Consider the following 15,475-nt stretch of genomic DNA (forward strand, 5'->3'; position numbering starts at 1 on the left):
ATAACGGGTTCTGTTTGTACCCCGTTCGGGTTTTAATCATAAAACTGTTGGGTGTATAAACTTAAGGTTAAAATAAAATTTCTGACGTAACCTACGTACATGTATATTCTGATCATTTAAACTTAATGAGATAATGTTAATCCTGGTTATTGTTTAATGCAAAATAGATTTGATCTCGCGAGTTGAAAGGCAATAATAAATTCTCTGGATTAGATGAACGAGCCTTACCGAATTGTCCTTCAGCTCTTCAAGGACCTTCTTTAGTTTTGCCCTCGGTCCGATCTCAGGGACGAGCTCAGCTAGAATGACGTAGGTCAGGGACATGGCTCCTTCTCCGTCTACTTCGTGCTCTGCAGATTAGACATCATATTAAGATTAACTTAGGTGACAGTTAGAGATTCAATCTTCCCATCAAACACGGCGCTACAGCAGCAGTTGTAGCATAACATGATTTTTTGTGTTTTATGGAAATAAGGAAAACGATGAGTAGAACTTAACTTACTCCTAAATGCTGCAGCGTACTGCCCAAAGCCCTTTGATCTCAGGAACTCCAATACATCGTCCACAGTTACAAGGTCTGCGGTGCTGTAAATGGTCTGCAGTAGACAATAGTAACGGCAAAGCAGTACACTGAGGTGAAGCATGATGCTCTTTCATGATACTGATAGTAGATCAATGCGGTTTCGCAACGGTGTTTTGGGGTTCTTTTACTGCAGTATATAATATCTTTGCTCTTTTGCTGCAGTAAATAGTATGTTCCTTTACTGCAATAAATAATATGTTTGCTGATACATTGATATCTAGTTTTATACTGGAAATGATAGGCGCTGAGTGGTAAGAAAAGGCATAAAGAACATCAACGCTACGTATCTCACTTAGATAGTAGATACAAGCAGTGGAGTATTTCAAACCTATTCTTCTGAATTGCTGTCACATATGAGCTAGAGGCCATCATCAAATACATTTTACCAATTCACGAACGCCATACATTCTCAACAAGACAGTCGATGTATAATTTCTGGCAACCAAGACCATAAAGTAACAACGGAAAGAAAATGTTTGTGTACAGAGCTGTGAAACTTTGGAATGATCTACCGATTGATATAAAGACCTTTAATACCAATGTCAGAAAATTCACGAATTGAGTGACCCAGATTGTGAAAACGAAACGATTTTAGAGATTTTAGGTTTTCTGGTTTTAATGTATTATCGACCTTTGAACTAGTGTGTATTTGTGTTTGTATGTAAATATGTGTAAAACCTGGAGGCGTTAAAGAGTATCACAATAAACTGCTACAACTACTACTAGAATAGTTAGAATCTGAATAGCGAAAATCTAACAAAATATGCAACTAAATTATTATAATAGTATAGTTACGTTTTCATAAGGTGAACTGTCTTCATCCAGTGCAGTACATGAAGGATTCTCAGCTGCTTCCTTGGCTGGAGGTTCGTCTTCTGTGATTTTCTTCAGGCTTATCTCAAGACCTGTAAGGTCCTGGTCGTCGTTGGTCTTTCTTTTCCTTTAATACATCAATGATTCGCAACTGTAATGCTAATCTCTACAGAAGCCGTCACGATTTTGCCCTAAAAGATCGATCAGATTAGAAGATCACAGTCATCGAACAAAGTGATAATTAATCATGACACATCAATCAAGTTTTCTGTGAATAGAGGGTCTATTTACCTGTAGCAAATTATCCCTAATGTCACCAAGACAATCACCAGCAGGGCAGCCGCAATGCCGCCAACGATGGGGGCTATAGGAACGGTTAGAGGTTTGTCTAGAAGGAAATAATCACATTACATATGTGTTATATTAATGCCTAAAATTAGGAAAATTGTATATAGATACTGACAATCGCAGTAAGGAAGTTGTCATAAACAATGATAGTCCATTCGTTTATCCTGACAATCGTTTTGATTCAATGGAATTCTGTTTTATTGTTACAGTGATTATTATTACCTTTCAGTTAGTAAGAGCTAAGAAGCATATAAAATCAACAGTTATCATAATATCTACGGATATTGTTCTGAAACCTGTGCTCCCATCCGTTCCTGACAAAGATATGGAAAGTTATGGTAAACCGCAGATGTTTTGGATGTCAAAATAGGTTACGCTGTTCCCATGTAAAAATATCGGATGATTTCAAATGGATGTATACATTTTGTATCTAATCCACAAAAATTACCTCGGTTGTCCTTTGTGATCACAGGCTCAACATAACCACGTCGTGAACAACTGAAAATAGAAACCATGATATAGATACTGCACTTAAGTATATGAACTTCAAAATGAAATAAGTACAAGAGTTGAAACGAAATCATTAAAAAAATTGTATAGAATACATTTACAAAATGGCTAAATGTACACGTTCAACTTCGGTATACCTCTGTATTCCGCTTTCGTCTCCGGGCACCAGAATCCACGTAGCACCTTACTGCTGCTGTGTACGTCTCCCCTGACCGGAGCTCCTCGTTTCCAGTTGCAAGTTCTGTCTGCACGAAATGGATAATCAAGGATATTAAATCTTCTCTGGACCCACGGCAATTCGGGTGTTTGAAAGGACGTTCCACAGCCCACTACCTAGTTAACCTTGTAAACTTCCTCTGCAAAGAGTCCGAGAAACCGCAGAACATATGTACTATGGTAATGACCGATTTCTCAAAGGCATTCGATCGGATCGATCATACAGTGGCAATCAAGAAACTAATCGATCTAGGAACAAGTAAATGACTATAATCCCTTGGATTGGAGATTTCCTTACTAACCTGAAGTCCCTGCACGAACGACGAATTGACTTGTGTCGGAAGTTCGCCAAAACACTGGTCTCTGAACTGCTCCCACCGAAGAATGGAGACGGTCGTAGTATGTCAACAAGAAACTCGGACAAGATAAGAACTTTGAAATACAAAACAAACAGATATAGAGAATTTTTTTTGGAGTGGACTTTACCACCTGTACCATGGAAGTGTTCGGCGGGTCAGGTGCAAGACACGGGCGGCGCGCGCTGAGAGTTCTCGGCCTAGTCGTCTGCATGGCTACGGTAGTCACGGGTGAGTATGGCGGTCGTGTTTGCACGGTGAAGTACAAGCTTAAGGCTACTTCTTTTTCACTGTGCGAAAAGGGCTTTTATGCCTTCCTCTGAGAGACATTATGTCTAGCATAGACTGAAACAATATCAGTCGACAACAAGGTATGGTTGACGGTTATATCACAATTCCTAATGTAATAGACAAAAAATCGGCAACACGCCGGTTATCACGTTACAGCGTGTCGGAATCGTTCAACATGCTAAGCAGCACGCCTGATAATAAAATTAACAACAAATGCGACCATCTTATCAAGATATATTGAGGAACTTATTCTAGAAGATTCTGGACATTTTTCATACATAAAACGTACAAAACCAGAATGCAAGTTCTGATTTGAGACCCCCCAAGGAAGCCATTAGCGAAAAAAAGCCCCCCCCCCCGAAACACCAGTTGAGGAATCCTACCTACAGAATCAGTTCTGATGAAAAACCGCCAAACCATCCGAGGGTGTGGTTAACAATAAATAGGCTGGGCCACGTGCCCGGGTAAAAGTCATAATCATATGCCGTTATATGTGAAGGAAATCAATATTCAGTCCTAAAATTCTATGTCTTGTAAAAAAAAAACTTTTGGGAACGTCCACGCTGTGTTACAATGATTAAGGGTCCACCGTCTGTGCTGTCGGTAGCATGCAATTTCTACATTCTGATTATACGAACGACCATTAAACGTTAAATCGTGAATGAATTGCTTTTAATTTACCAGTTTTAAGTCATAAACACTGCTCTAAAAGTCGAATTTCAAGGAGTATCAGGGCCCTTACACACCTGTCAAATTCACCGTGTAATGGTTGTGTACATGGGTTTCAGGGATCACCGTGTCCGGTCCTAGATTTTTTCTTACACACCTGGACCTGGAAAGTGGATGGGAATTTACGGCACCCTTACACTTGACGTGTAGTGGAAAATGGATTACAAAAGGATGGCAATTATATACGGCCTTTCGTGCATTCTAGGTGGCAATTACCTGACTGTACATTACTGACGTAAAATTATGTTCTACTGGTAGAAAGCGGAACAAAATGGCTTGAATTAACGTGATCTAATTTTCATGAGTATATTAAAGGGGCCATCTGCTATAAGCGAGATAGAAGCGTTTCTACCAGCTGCAGATCGTCCGTCCGAACAAAATTAGCGTTCCAATATGTTGAATGTCGTTTATTTTGAAATCCACCTAGGTCGACAAGAAAGGGCTCCAAAAACACTAATATCATGATTAGTGAGGCTGGGTTTTGCCGACATTTCCAACGGGGAACCGCGCGGGACGCCGATAGATCCAAACGACGGTCGCGATCGTTCTGAGCTGGGCGACATTTATATCGCCCAGAGACCCCCGCCCGCCAGAGACCCTGCCCGCCCTGCTGAGGCCCTCGCCCGCCCTGCTGAGCCCCCCGCCCGCTCAGAAACCCGCGCCCGCTCAGGAACCCGCCCTGGCCCGAAAGCCACAGCTGATCATGAAATATACAAAAGGCGATTAACTAGGATATGAGATAATCTCATAACTTTTTTCCCCGACACGAAAACCGATGTCCAAATGCCCAATGATAAAACATTCAAAGCAAAATGAGTATTATACGAAAAATCACAGACCCTCTTGTTTAACGAAGTCGATACATAAGCGGCTCTATCTGATGTATAGATAACATGCGCTACAGTTCCATCACAGTGGCAGACCTAACCCTACAAGTTGATTTGAAATGTACTGTTGTAGAATAGTCATTTTCTTGGTGTGAATACAAACATGCAGTTTATTGCTTTGGTTGGATGTGTATTGTGTTGTCTGGTGCGTTTTTTCTTAGACAGAAACCACAAGCGCCTGGCGTTCAATGTTCTTCATTAGAAATAGGTGACCCGATTCAGCGTGAAGTTATTCGTTAATTATAAACAAGATGTACTATTAAGCTTTACATTGCAGTTCGAATGCTTGTTGAGTTTAATTGTCTGTCCAGCGCAGTGTTGATATGCATAATGTTATCTACAAACTGAATGATATGCTTTTTTGTCTGAACAAAGGAAAGCTAATGTTTATAAATGTTTTGATTCTGGAAAAAAGCAACCCATGATGTCAGCTAGCCGCGGCGACTCTGGTGGAAAGGCTTATTTTACTTGTAAATCAATATTACATTGCAAACTACGTCTTACCATTGGAGTCGCCGCGGCTAGATGTCAGCTTATGCTAACAAGTCTTCACTGGGCGTCCATATTTGGCCATGCAAATAATCGAACCCAATATGATGAATACTTGGGCAGTAGAATAAGACAATTATAGAACGTAACATTTAGCCTTGTGTGGCACGTCTACACCCCCAACCCAATTTCAGTGTTTAGCAGAAATAGATTTTCTTTGTTTTGGAATAAGGAATAACGACGTAACGTCATAACATTTTCCCGTCACGAAAAAACAATATGAAAAGCAAAATGTTTGGATTTTGTTTTACAGTCTAGTAGATGGTATACGGGTAGATGAACAACAGGCCATGGTCTATCTGTTTCTGAAATCTACGAGTTGATGCAAGGACATTATATAATGTCCTTAGTTGATGTGAACAAGGACATTATATTGCCTCCTTGGTGTGAAGCTGTGCTTTTGTGAAAATGTGCCTGTTGTAAAAACAATTATCAGTTTGATGTGTTATGCGCTGTCTGTTTTTTTCTAAGACAAAGGTCACAAACAATCTTATTTTTCTGTATTCATTTTGTGTATAGACTGAGGTGTTTATTAAAGTCACATAAATCTGGAATTCAGTGCGTATCACTTTGATAAGAAGAAAGATTAACGACACACGACACACACGAATTACTATCAACATAGGCACTAGGTCCGTGTCTCCGTGCTAACTTCCTTGGTACAACACACACACACACACACACACACATGTTTATCTTGCAATGAATGGTGTCCATAGCTTTTAGTGATATTTTTCTAAAACATGTTATATTTGGACTCGATTTATTCAATTTATGTCGCTAGTTATATAGTCGATAGTACGATTTACTTACAACGTTACTTTGTACTGCTAACGAACCTATTGCTTTTTCAAGCTGTTGTCGATAAGACACACTGCCGCATGTTTTTACACCTTCCCTGGCAGGTATTGTGTAACTGTGAAATACTAGTAATCAGGCCGTTCAAAGCTAAATGTATACAATAGACATACCTGGCGTTTCACAGGTAATTGTGTCTATGTCCATGCAAATTATGTAAAGGAATGTACAACCAATAGCATTGCTTCTGGGACGTGATTTAAAAACCAGGACCAATCAACGCTCCTGTTATAATTTTCAAATATTTCAGTTGGCATTTGAGAAGTCCGTGTGGTTGTGTGCAGATGTGTGCTGTCGCTATCCCTGTGTCTGGATACTAGCGTGGGTTCTATCCAGCGATGCCCGGGATTATTTGGAGCTTGGTTACTATTCTACGACGAGACTGAGACAAGGGGATTGCATTGAATGCAGAACATCGCGGCATGGAGCTACATTTCCGACGTCCTTGTAAAGCACTACAGCCCGGACTTTTGACTACATATACGGCTTTGCCCCGGACTTTTTGTCGGATGAAGAAATTACAACGGCGTGTCCGTCTGGATTGTGGAACGAACCTCATTCTGATAGGCCTATAGAAGCGGCAAATCATACGGACTAAGCTACCTCGACAGGCTAGGTTTCAGTACGACACTTCTGCGCCACTCACGCCCAGCCGAGAGCAGATGACGACGTCTTCTAGAAGCTAGAACAAATAGACGCTGGCATTTCAAAGGACTACCCGAACAATCTCAATCCGAACAACCGAAGAGCCGGTGGTTAACGACATGAATAAAATGAGACATCTTTGTTAACACTGATAATCGATATTTCAGACGGAATAAATGTGGCGTTATCACGATATTGATAAAAAACTGAGAAATGTGGAAAGAGGGGAGGGGGGCAAAATCCAGTAAAAGGGGGAGGGAGGCAGTAGCCTTGAAGCGCTTTCCATGACAAAAGAAATATTGAAGGCGTAACCGGGTGGATGCGGGGGGATAATTAGGTGATAATTGCCGCTAAATTATGCACATCACATCGCCACACGGACCATTACACGGTGAATTTCCTGCTATACCGCACAGCCGCACTCCATAGGCCAGAACCCGGGGAGATAATTAGGTGATAATTGCCGCTAAATTATTCACATTACATCGCCACACGGACCAATACACGTTGAATTTCCTGCAGTGTATGGTCATTTCAAGGGTATGTGTCCGGGGGTGTAAGGCCCTTTAAACGCACCGTACACGGCAGTGGTCCATCTCCGAGAGAATCTAGGGAACGTACAGGACCGGACGCGCAACGTAAACAGGTCCGAAATCCCATGATTCTGACGGAAATGCAGAATTTCCATGAACGTGTAAGGCAATTTCTGACCCTGAAATTCGGCTTTCCGCGCAGTGAAAAGGATATGAAATAATTTCAAATCGTTAATATTTTTATAATCAGGCTGGCACATAAACATTGTGTATTTATTTATGATGCGCACATGTCGAGTATACTCGAAATTCAACTAGTTCTGGCGAAAGAGCCTATTATGATGATACAAGTACACTCTCAGTGATACATGCACATAAGCTGTAAGAAATATACTATATATATAGATATTTGTGTACATTGCAATATGTGGATGACGTATTTCCTCCTTATAAGTCTAATTCTAAAACTACTGAACATAAACTACCTCATGGTTATGATAGTAGATAAAATGAGGATTCCTTCTTCACTGTATTAAGCAATCCAGGCACTTCGTTATGACACATAAATAGATTACGCTTTCTGTTAGACTTAACTTAGCTGTAAAAAACCATAAGCTGTAAGAAATATACTATATATAGATATTTGTGTACATTGCAATATGTGGATGACGTATTTCCTCCTTATAAGTCTAATTCTAAAACTACTGAACATAAACTACCTCATGGCTATATGATAGTAGATAAAATGAGGATTCCTTCTTCACTGTATTAAGCAATCCAGGCACTTCGTTATGACACATCAATAGATTACGCTTTCTGTTAGACTTAACTTAGCTGTAAAAAATCATCCCTACTGTCACCAGAACGACCACAACAAGGGCAGCCACACTGCCGCCAGCGATGGAGGCAACACTAACACCTGCGAGTGAGCCGATAAAGAAAGTAAATCAATTATTTTCTTTGGTAATACAAATTTTAGTAATTATTAATTTTACTACGAATAAAATCATTAAAGAAATGTCAACAATACAGTGCATATTTTTTGTCGCTTACAGTCGTTACTAAGGATTTTTTAAAATGTCGTATCTTCGTGTACATTGAGAGGTAGTTACATCAAATACAGTGTGTTTTAACCTTTGCTTATTGCCTCTTTGGTCACGGGCTTCGTGTTCCTACTTGTGGAGATAGACGTTGCAGAAGCGACAAGCTGTGGTATGGTCGGTTGTGGTGTAGGCGACAATATTGCTTCTGGATAAGAATGCCATTTGTATTAATGCGAGTTACGTGGCTTTACACAAATAGGAATTTCACAAGTAAGTCAATCGCAGTAATCACCTAGCTATATTGTACTTTGTTTTATTATGACCGGAATACAAATCTAGAATTGTCTTCGTCAATTTAAATTCAACAGAACATATATCTTTAACCCTCAAACACCCGAACAGGGTCATTTTTGACCCCAGGCGTGGATTTTGATGTGCCATTTGAACATATTTGATCGGGAAAAAATTTCGTCCGTGACTTTGTCAGTAGAAATCCATTCTATCATCTCCTAATTTTCTAGGGAGATGGGCACGATACAGTTGACATTATAGAGGAAAGTCTGGAGTGATTGCACTGGGGTCATTTTCGACACCAACAAAAATAATGTGCTGTTTTTGAGACCTGTCCTCTGTAATCCTTTAACTACTCATTGTATGACCACCCAAATTTGCAGAGGATGATGAACATGTGAATTACTATTACCATAACATATTTTGTGTCATTATGATGTAATATGACGTCATTATGACGTAATTTTATGTGATATGAGATGTTAAATTCTTGTCCAAAATTGGCAAAGATATTTTGCATGTTTTATGTACAGATTCACGTCGGAGATACAATTTTATGTACCTGTTTGGCAGTTGCTTCCCTTCCACCCAGCTTCACACCCTCCACTAGAGCAGACCCCAGTCCGGATATCACACACGGAACCTCCGCTCGCACAGTGACAGGTGCCGGTACAGTCGGGTCCGAACTCACCTGGTGAACAGACTTGAGAAAAGAACAATACGGAGAATTGTCACACGTCAAGATTGGCAAAGATATTTTGCATGTTTTATGTACAGATTCACGTCGGAGATACAATTTTATGTACCTGTTTGGCAGTTGCTTCCCTTCCACCCAGCTTCACACCCTCCACTAGAGCAGACTCCAGTCCGGATATCACACACGGAATCTCCACTCGCACAGTGACAGGTGCCGGTACAGTCGGGTCCGAACTCACCTGGTGAACAGACTTGAGAAAAGAACAATACGGAGAATTGTCACACGTCAAGATTGCCAAAGATATTTTGCATGTTTTATGTACAGATTCACGTCGGAGATACAATTTTATGTACCTGTTTGGCAGTTGCTTCCCTTCCACCCAGCTTCACACCCTCCACTAGAGCAGACTCCAGTCCGGATATCACACACGGAATCTCCACTCGCACAGTGACAGGTGCCGGTACAGTCGGGTCCGAACTCACCTGGTGAACAGACTTGAGAAAAGAACAATACGGAGAATTGTCACACGTCAAGATTGCCAAAGATATTTTGCATGTTTTATGTACAGATTCACGTCGGAGATACAATTTTATGTACCTGTTTGGCAGTTGCTTCCCTTCCACCCGGCTTCACACCCTCCACTAGAGCAGACTCCAGTCCGGATATCACACACGGAATCTCCACTCGCACAGTGACAAGTACTGATACAGTCGGTGCCGAACTCACCAGGCGTACAAGCTGGAATAACGAACAATGTTGAAGAAAGCCAAACTTTTAGACCTACAAAATAACCATTTATTCCTAGATATATTTTGGACATATACAACACGAATTGGACCACGAAGCACAGTCACTTTCCTGACAGATGGCTCTTACTTGTCCAGTCTCAGACCCTCCACTAAAGCAGCCTCGAGTTTCGATGTCAAACACGGAAGTTCTGCACTTAAATTAATTCAGCGCTAGCGCTATCCGATGTAATCTTCAGTCAGTGTAAGGTTGCAGATATTGCCAGCGGGAATATTGATAAGCCCTATGACTGTTAGAAAGCTCATAGCTTTCCTTTACGTTTTGTCACAGTATTGGCTTACCAGTTTGACAACCATCCCCCTCCCAGCCAGCCTCACACCCTCCACTAGAGCAGACTCCAGTCCGGATGTCACACACGTAATCTCCGCTCGCACACTGACAGGTGCCGTTACAGTCGGGTCCGAACTCACCCGGCATACAAACTACAAAGAAAACAATTAGAAAACCTTTACATTGTGTTCATTACAAAAAACGACAAAGCTCAAACCTTTATAATTACTAACGGTCAGAATAGAAGGTTTTGAACATAACACCACATGTCTGAATCACCTGTCTGACAGTCATTTCCCTTCCACCCGGCCTCACACCTTCCACTAGAGCAGACCCCAGTCATGACGTCGCACACGGAACCTCCACTCGCACAGTGACAGGTGCGAGTACAGTCAGGCCCAAACTCACCAGTTGTGCAGACTTGAGAAAAGAACAATTGGGAGAAAAGTCACACGTCAAGAGTTGCAAAATAATCAGATACCAGATTGCTTGTTCCATGTACAGACTATCACGTCGGAGATACAATTTATGTACCTGTTTGACAGTTGCTTCCCATCCACCCCGCCACACACCCTCCACTAGAGCAGACCCCAGTCCGGATATCACACACGGAACCTCCGCTCGCACAGTGACAGGTGCCGGTACAGTCGGGTCCAAACTCACCAGTTGTGCAGACTTGAGAAATGAACAATACGGAGGATTGTCACACGTCAAGATTGCCAAAGAAATTTTGCTAGTTTTATGTACAGATTCACGTCGGAGATACAATTTTATGTACCTGTTTGACAGTTGCTTCCCTTCCACCCCGCCACACACCCTCCACTAGAGCAGACTCCAGTCCGGATATCACACACCGAACCTCCGCTCGCACAGTGACAGGTGCCGGTACAGTCGGGTCCGAACTCACCAGTTGTGCAGACTTGAAAAAAGAACAATTGGGAGAAAAGTCACACGTCAAGAGTTGCAAAATAATCAGATACAAGATTGCTTGATCCATGTACAGACGATCACGTCGGAGATGCAATTTTATGTACCTGTTTGACAGTTGCTTCCCTTCCACCCCGCCACACACCCTCCACTAGAGCAGACCCCAGTCATGACGTCACACCCGGAATCTCCGCTCGCACAGTGACAGGTGCCGGTACAGTCGGGTCCAAACTCACCAGTTGTGCAGACTTGAGAAAAGAACAATACGGAGATTGTCACACGTCAAGATTGGCAAAGATATTTTGCTAGTTTTATGTACAGATTCACGTTGGAGATACAATTTTATGTACCTGTTTGACAGTTGCTTCCCTTCCACCCCGCCACACACCCTCCACTAGAGCAGACTCCAGTCCGGATATCACAAACCGAACCTCCGCTCGCACACTGACAGGTGCCGGTACAGTCGGGTCCGAACTCACCTCGTGAACAGACTTGAGAAAAGAACAATACGGAGAATTGTCACACGTCAAGATTGCCAAAGATATTTTGCTTGTTTTATGTACAGATTCACGTCGGAGATACAATTTTATGTACCTGTTTGACAGTTGCTTCCCTTCCACCCGGCTTCACACCCTCCACTAGAGCAGACCCCAGTCATGACGTCACACACGAAACCTCCACTCGCACAGTGACAGGTGCCGGTACAGTCGGGTCCGAACTCACCTGGTGAACAGACTTGAGAAAAGAACAATTGGGAGAAAAGTCACACGTCAAGAGTTGCAAAATAATCAGATACCAGATTGCTTGTTCCATGTACAGACGATCACGTCGGAGATACAATTTATGTACCTGTTTGACAGTTGCTTCCCTTCCACCCGGACTCACACCCTCCACTAGAGCAGACCCCAGTCATGACGGCACACACGGAACCTCCGCTCGCACAGTGACAGGTGCCGGTACAGTCGGGTCCGAACTCACCTGGTGAACAGACTTGAGAAAAGAACAATACGGAGAATTGTCACACGTCAAGATTGCCAAAGATATTTTGCATGTTTTATGTACAGATTCACGTCGGAGATACAATTTTATGTACCTGTTTGGCAGTTGCTTCCCTTCCACCCAGCTTCACACCCTCCACTAGAGCAGACTCTAGTCCGGATATCACACACGGAATCTCCACTCGCACAGTGACAGGTACTGATACAGTCGGTGCCGAACTCACCAGGCGTACAAGCTGGAATAACGAACAATATTGAAGAAAGCCAAATTTTTGACCTACAAAATAACCATTTATTCCTAGATATATTTTGGACATATACAACACGAATTGGACCACGAAGCACAGTCAATTTCCTGACAGATGGCTCTTACTTGTCCAGCCTCACACCCTCCAGTAAAGCAGCCTCGAGTGTCGATGTCAAACACGGAAGTTCTGCACTTAAATTAATTCAACGCTAGCGCTATCAGATGTAATCCTCCGTCAGTGTAAGGTTGCAGATATTGCCCGCGGGAATATTGATAAGCCCCTTGACTGTTAGAAAGGTCGTTGCTATCTTTTAAGTTTTGTCACAGTATTGGCTTACCAGTTTGACAATCATTCCCCTCCCAGCCAGCCTCACACCCTCCACTAGAGCAGACTCCAGTCCGTATGTCACACACGGAACCTCCGCTCGCACACTGACAAGTGCCGTTACAGTCGGGTCCGAACTCACCTGGTGAACAGACTTGAGAAAAGAACAATACGGAGAATTGTCACACGTCAAGATTGCCAAAGATATTTTGCATGTTTTATGTACAGATTCACGTCGGAGATACAATTTTATGTACCTGTTTGGCAGTTGCTTCCCTTCCACCCAGCTTCACACCCTCCACTAGAGCAGACTCCAGTCCGGATATCACACACAGAATCTCCACTCGCACAGTGACAAGTACTGATACAGTCGGTGCCGAACTCACCAGGCGTACAAGCTGGAATAACGAACAATGTTGAAGAAAGCCAAACTTTTAGACCTACAAAATAACCATTTATTCCTAGATATATTTTGGACATATACAACACGAATTGGACCACGAAGCACAGTCACTTTCCTGACAGATGGCTCTTACTTGTCCAGTCTCAGACCCTCCACTAAAGCAGCCTCGAGTTTCGATGTCAAACACGAAAGTTCTGCACTTAAATTAATTCAGCGCTAGCGCTATCCGATGTAATCTTCAGTCAGTGTAAGGTTGCAGATATTGCCAGCGGGAATATTGATAAGCCCTATGACTGTTAGAAAGCTCATAGCTTTCCTTTACGTTTTGTCACAGTATTGGCTTACCAGTTTGACAACCATCCCCCTCCCAGCCAGCCTCACACCCTCCACTAGAGCAGACTCCAGTCCGGATGTCACACACGTAATCTCCGCTCGCACACTGACAGGTGCCGTTACAGTCGGGTCCGAACTCACCCGGCATACAAACTACAAAGAAAACAATTAGAAAACCTTTACATTGTGTTCATTACAAAAAACGACAAAGCTCAAACCTTTATAATTACTAACGGTCAGAATAGAAGGTTTTGAACATAACACCACATGTCTGAATCACCTGTCTGACAGTCATTTCCCTTCCACCCGGCCTCACACCTTCCACTAGAGCAGACCCCAGTCATGACGTCGCACACGGAACCTCCACTCGCACAGTGACAGGTGCGAGTACAGTCAGGCCCAAACTCACCAGTTGTGCAGACTTGAGAAAAGAACAATTGGGAGAAAAGTCACACGTCAAGAGTTGCAAAATAATCAGATACCAGATTGCTTGTTCCATGTACAGACGATCACGTCGGAGATACAATTTATGTACCTGTTTGACAGTTGCTTCCCATCCACCCCGCCACACACCCTCCACTAGAGCAGACCCCAGTCCGGATATCACACACGGAACCTCCGCTCGCACAGTGACAGGTGCCGGTACAGTCGGGTCCAAACTCACCAGTTGTGCAGACTTGAGAAATGAACAATACGGAGGATTGTCACACGTCAAGATTGCCAAAGAAATTTTGCTAGTTTTATGTACAGATTCACGTCGGAGATACAATTTTATGTACCTGTTTGACAGTTGCTTCCCTTCCACCCCGCCACACACCCTCCACTAGAGCAGACTCCAGTCCGGATATCACACACCGAACCTCCGCTCGCACAGTGACAGGTGCCGGTACAGTCGGGTCCGAACTCACCAGTTGTGCAGACTTGAAAAAAGAACAATTGGGAGAAAAGTCACACGTCAAGAGTTGCAAAATAATCAGATACAAGATTGCTTGATCCATGTACAGACGATCACGTCGGAGATGCAATTTTATGTACCTGTTTGACAGTTGCTTCCCTTCCACCCGGCTTCACACCCTCCACTAGAGCAGACTCCAGTCCGGATATTACACACGGAATCTCCGCTCGCACAGTGACAGGTGCCGGTACAGTCGGGTCCAAACTCACCTGGTGAACAGACTTGAGAAAAGAACAATACGGAGAATTGTCACACGTCAAGATTGCCAAAGATATTTTGCTAGTTTTATGTACAGATTCACGTCGGAGATACAATTTTATGTACCTGTTTGACAGTTGCTTCCCTTCCACCCCGCCACACACCCTCCACTAGAGCAGACTCCAGTCCGGATATCACACACCGAACCTCCGCTCGCACAGTGACAGGTGCCGGTACAGTCGGGTCCGAACTCACCTGGTGAACAGACTTGAGAAAAGAACAATACAGAGAATTGTCACACGTCAAGATTGCCAAAGATATTTTGCTTGTTTTATGTACAGATTCACGTCGGAGATACAATTTTATGTACCTGTTTGACAGTTGCTTCCCTTCCACCCGGCTTCACACCCTCCACTAGAGCAGACTCCAGTCCGGATATCACACACGGAATCTCCACTCGCACAGTGACAGGTACTGATACAGTCGGTGCCGAACTCACCAGGCGTACAAGCTGGAATAACGAACAATATTGAAGAAAGCCAAATTTTTGACCTGTGGAAGAACCATTTATTCCTAGATATATTTTGGACATATACAACACGAATTGGACCACGAAGCACAGTCAATTTCCTGACAGATGGCTCTTACTTGTCCAGCCTCACA

At 42.9% G+C, this 15,475-nt stretch overlaps 2 protein-coding genes across 2 annotated transcripts in view; both read right to left on the reverse strand.

Moving 5' to 3' along the window:
* The window catches only part of LOC136444501 (uncharacterized), a 148,231-nt gene that overhangs the window by 6,319 nt on the left and 126,437 nt on the right, over nt 1-15,475 (reverse strand). The gene's annotated exons all lie outside the window — the stretch shown is intronic.
* Nucleotides 1-15,475, reverse strand: part of LOC136445007 (multiple epidermal growth factor-like domains protein 6) — a 40,966-nt gene that overhangs the window by 2,689 nt on the left and 22,802 nt on the right. The window contains exons 30-43 of the mRNA XM_066442837.1: nt 15,221-15,323; nt 13,940-14,080; nt 13,672-13,812; nt 12,937-13,065; nt 12,203-12,331; nt 12,003-12,076; nt 11,704-11,844; nt 10,999-11,101; nt 10,706-10,846; nt 10,438-10,578; nt 2,392-2,499; nt 1,714-1,784; nt 503-596; nt 229-350 (exon numbers count right to left, since the gene is read on the reverse strand). Coding sequence (XP_066298934.1) covers nt 229-350; nt 503-596; nt 1,714-1,784; nt 2,392-2,499; nt 10,438-10,578; nt 10,706-10,846; nt 10,999-11,101; nt 11,704-11,844; nt 12,003-12,076; nt 12,203-12,331; nt 12,937-13,065; nt 13,672-13,812; nt 13,940-14,080; nt 15,221-15,323 — 1,638 coding nt within the window. The remainder of the gene's footprint in view (nt 1-228; nt 351-502; nt 597-1,713; nt 1,785-2,391; nt 2,500-10,437; nt 10,579-10,705; nt 10,847-10,998; nt 11,102-11,703; nt 11,845-12,002; nt 12,077-12,202; nt 12,332-12,936; nt 13,066-13,671; nt 13,813-13,939; nt 14,081-15,220; nt 15,324-15,475) is intronic.

Source organism: Branchiostoma lanceolatum, chromosome 11, assembly GCF_035083965.1.
Source record: "Branchiostoma lanceolatum isolate klBraLanc5 chromosome 11, klBraLanc5.hap2, whole genome shotgun sequence".
NCBI classification, from domain to species: Eukaryota; Metazoa; Chordata; class Leptocardii; order Amphioxiformes; family Branchiostomatidae; genus Branchiostoma; species Branchiostoma lanceolatum.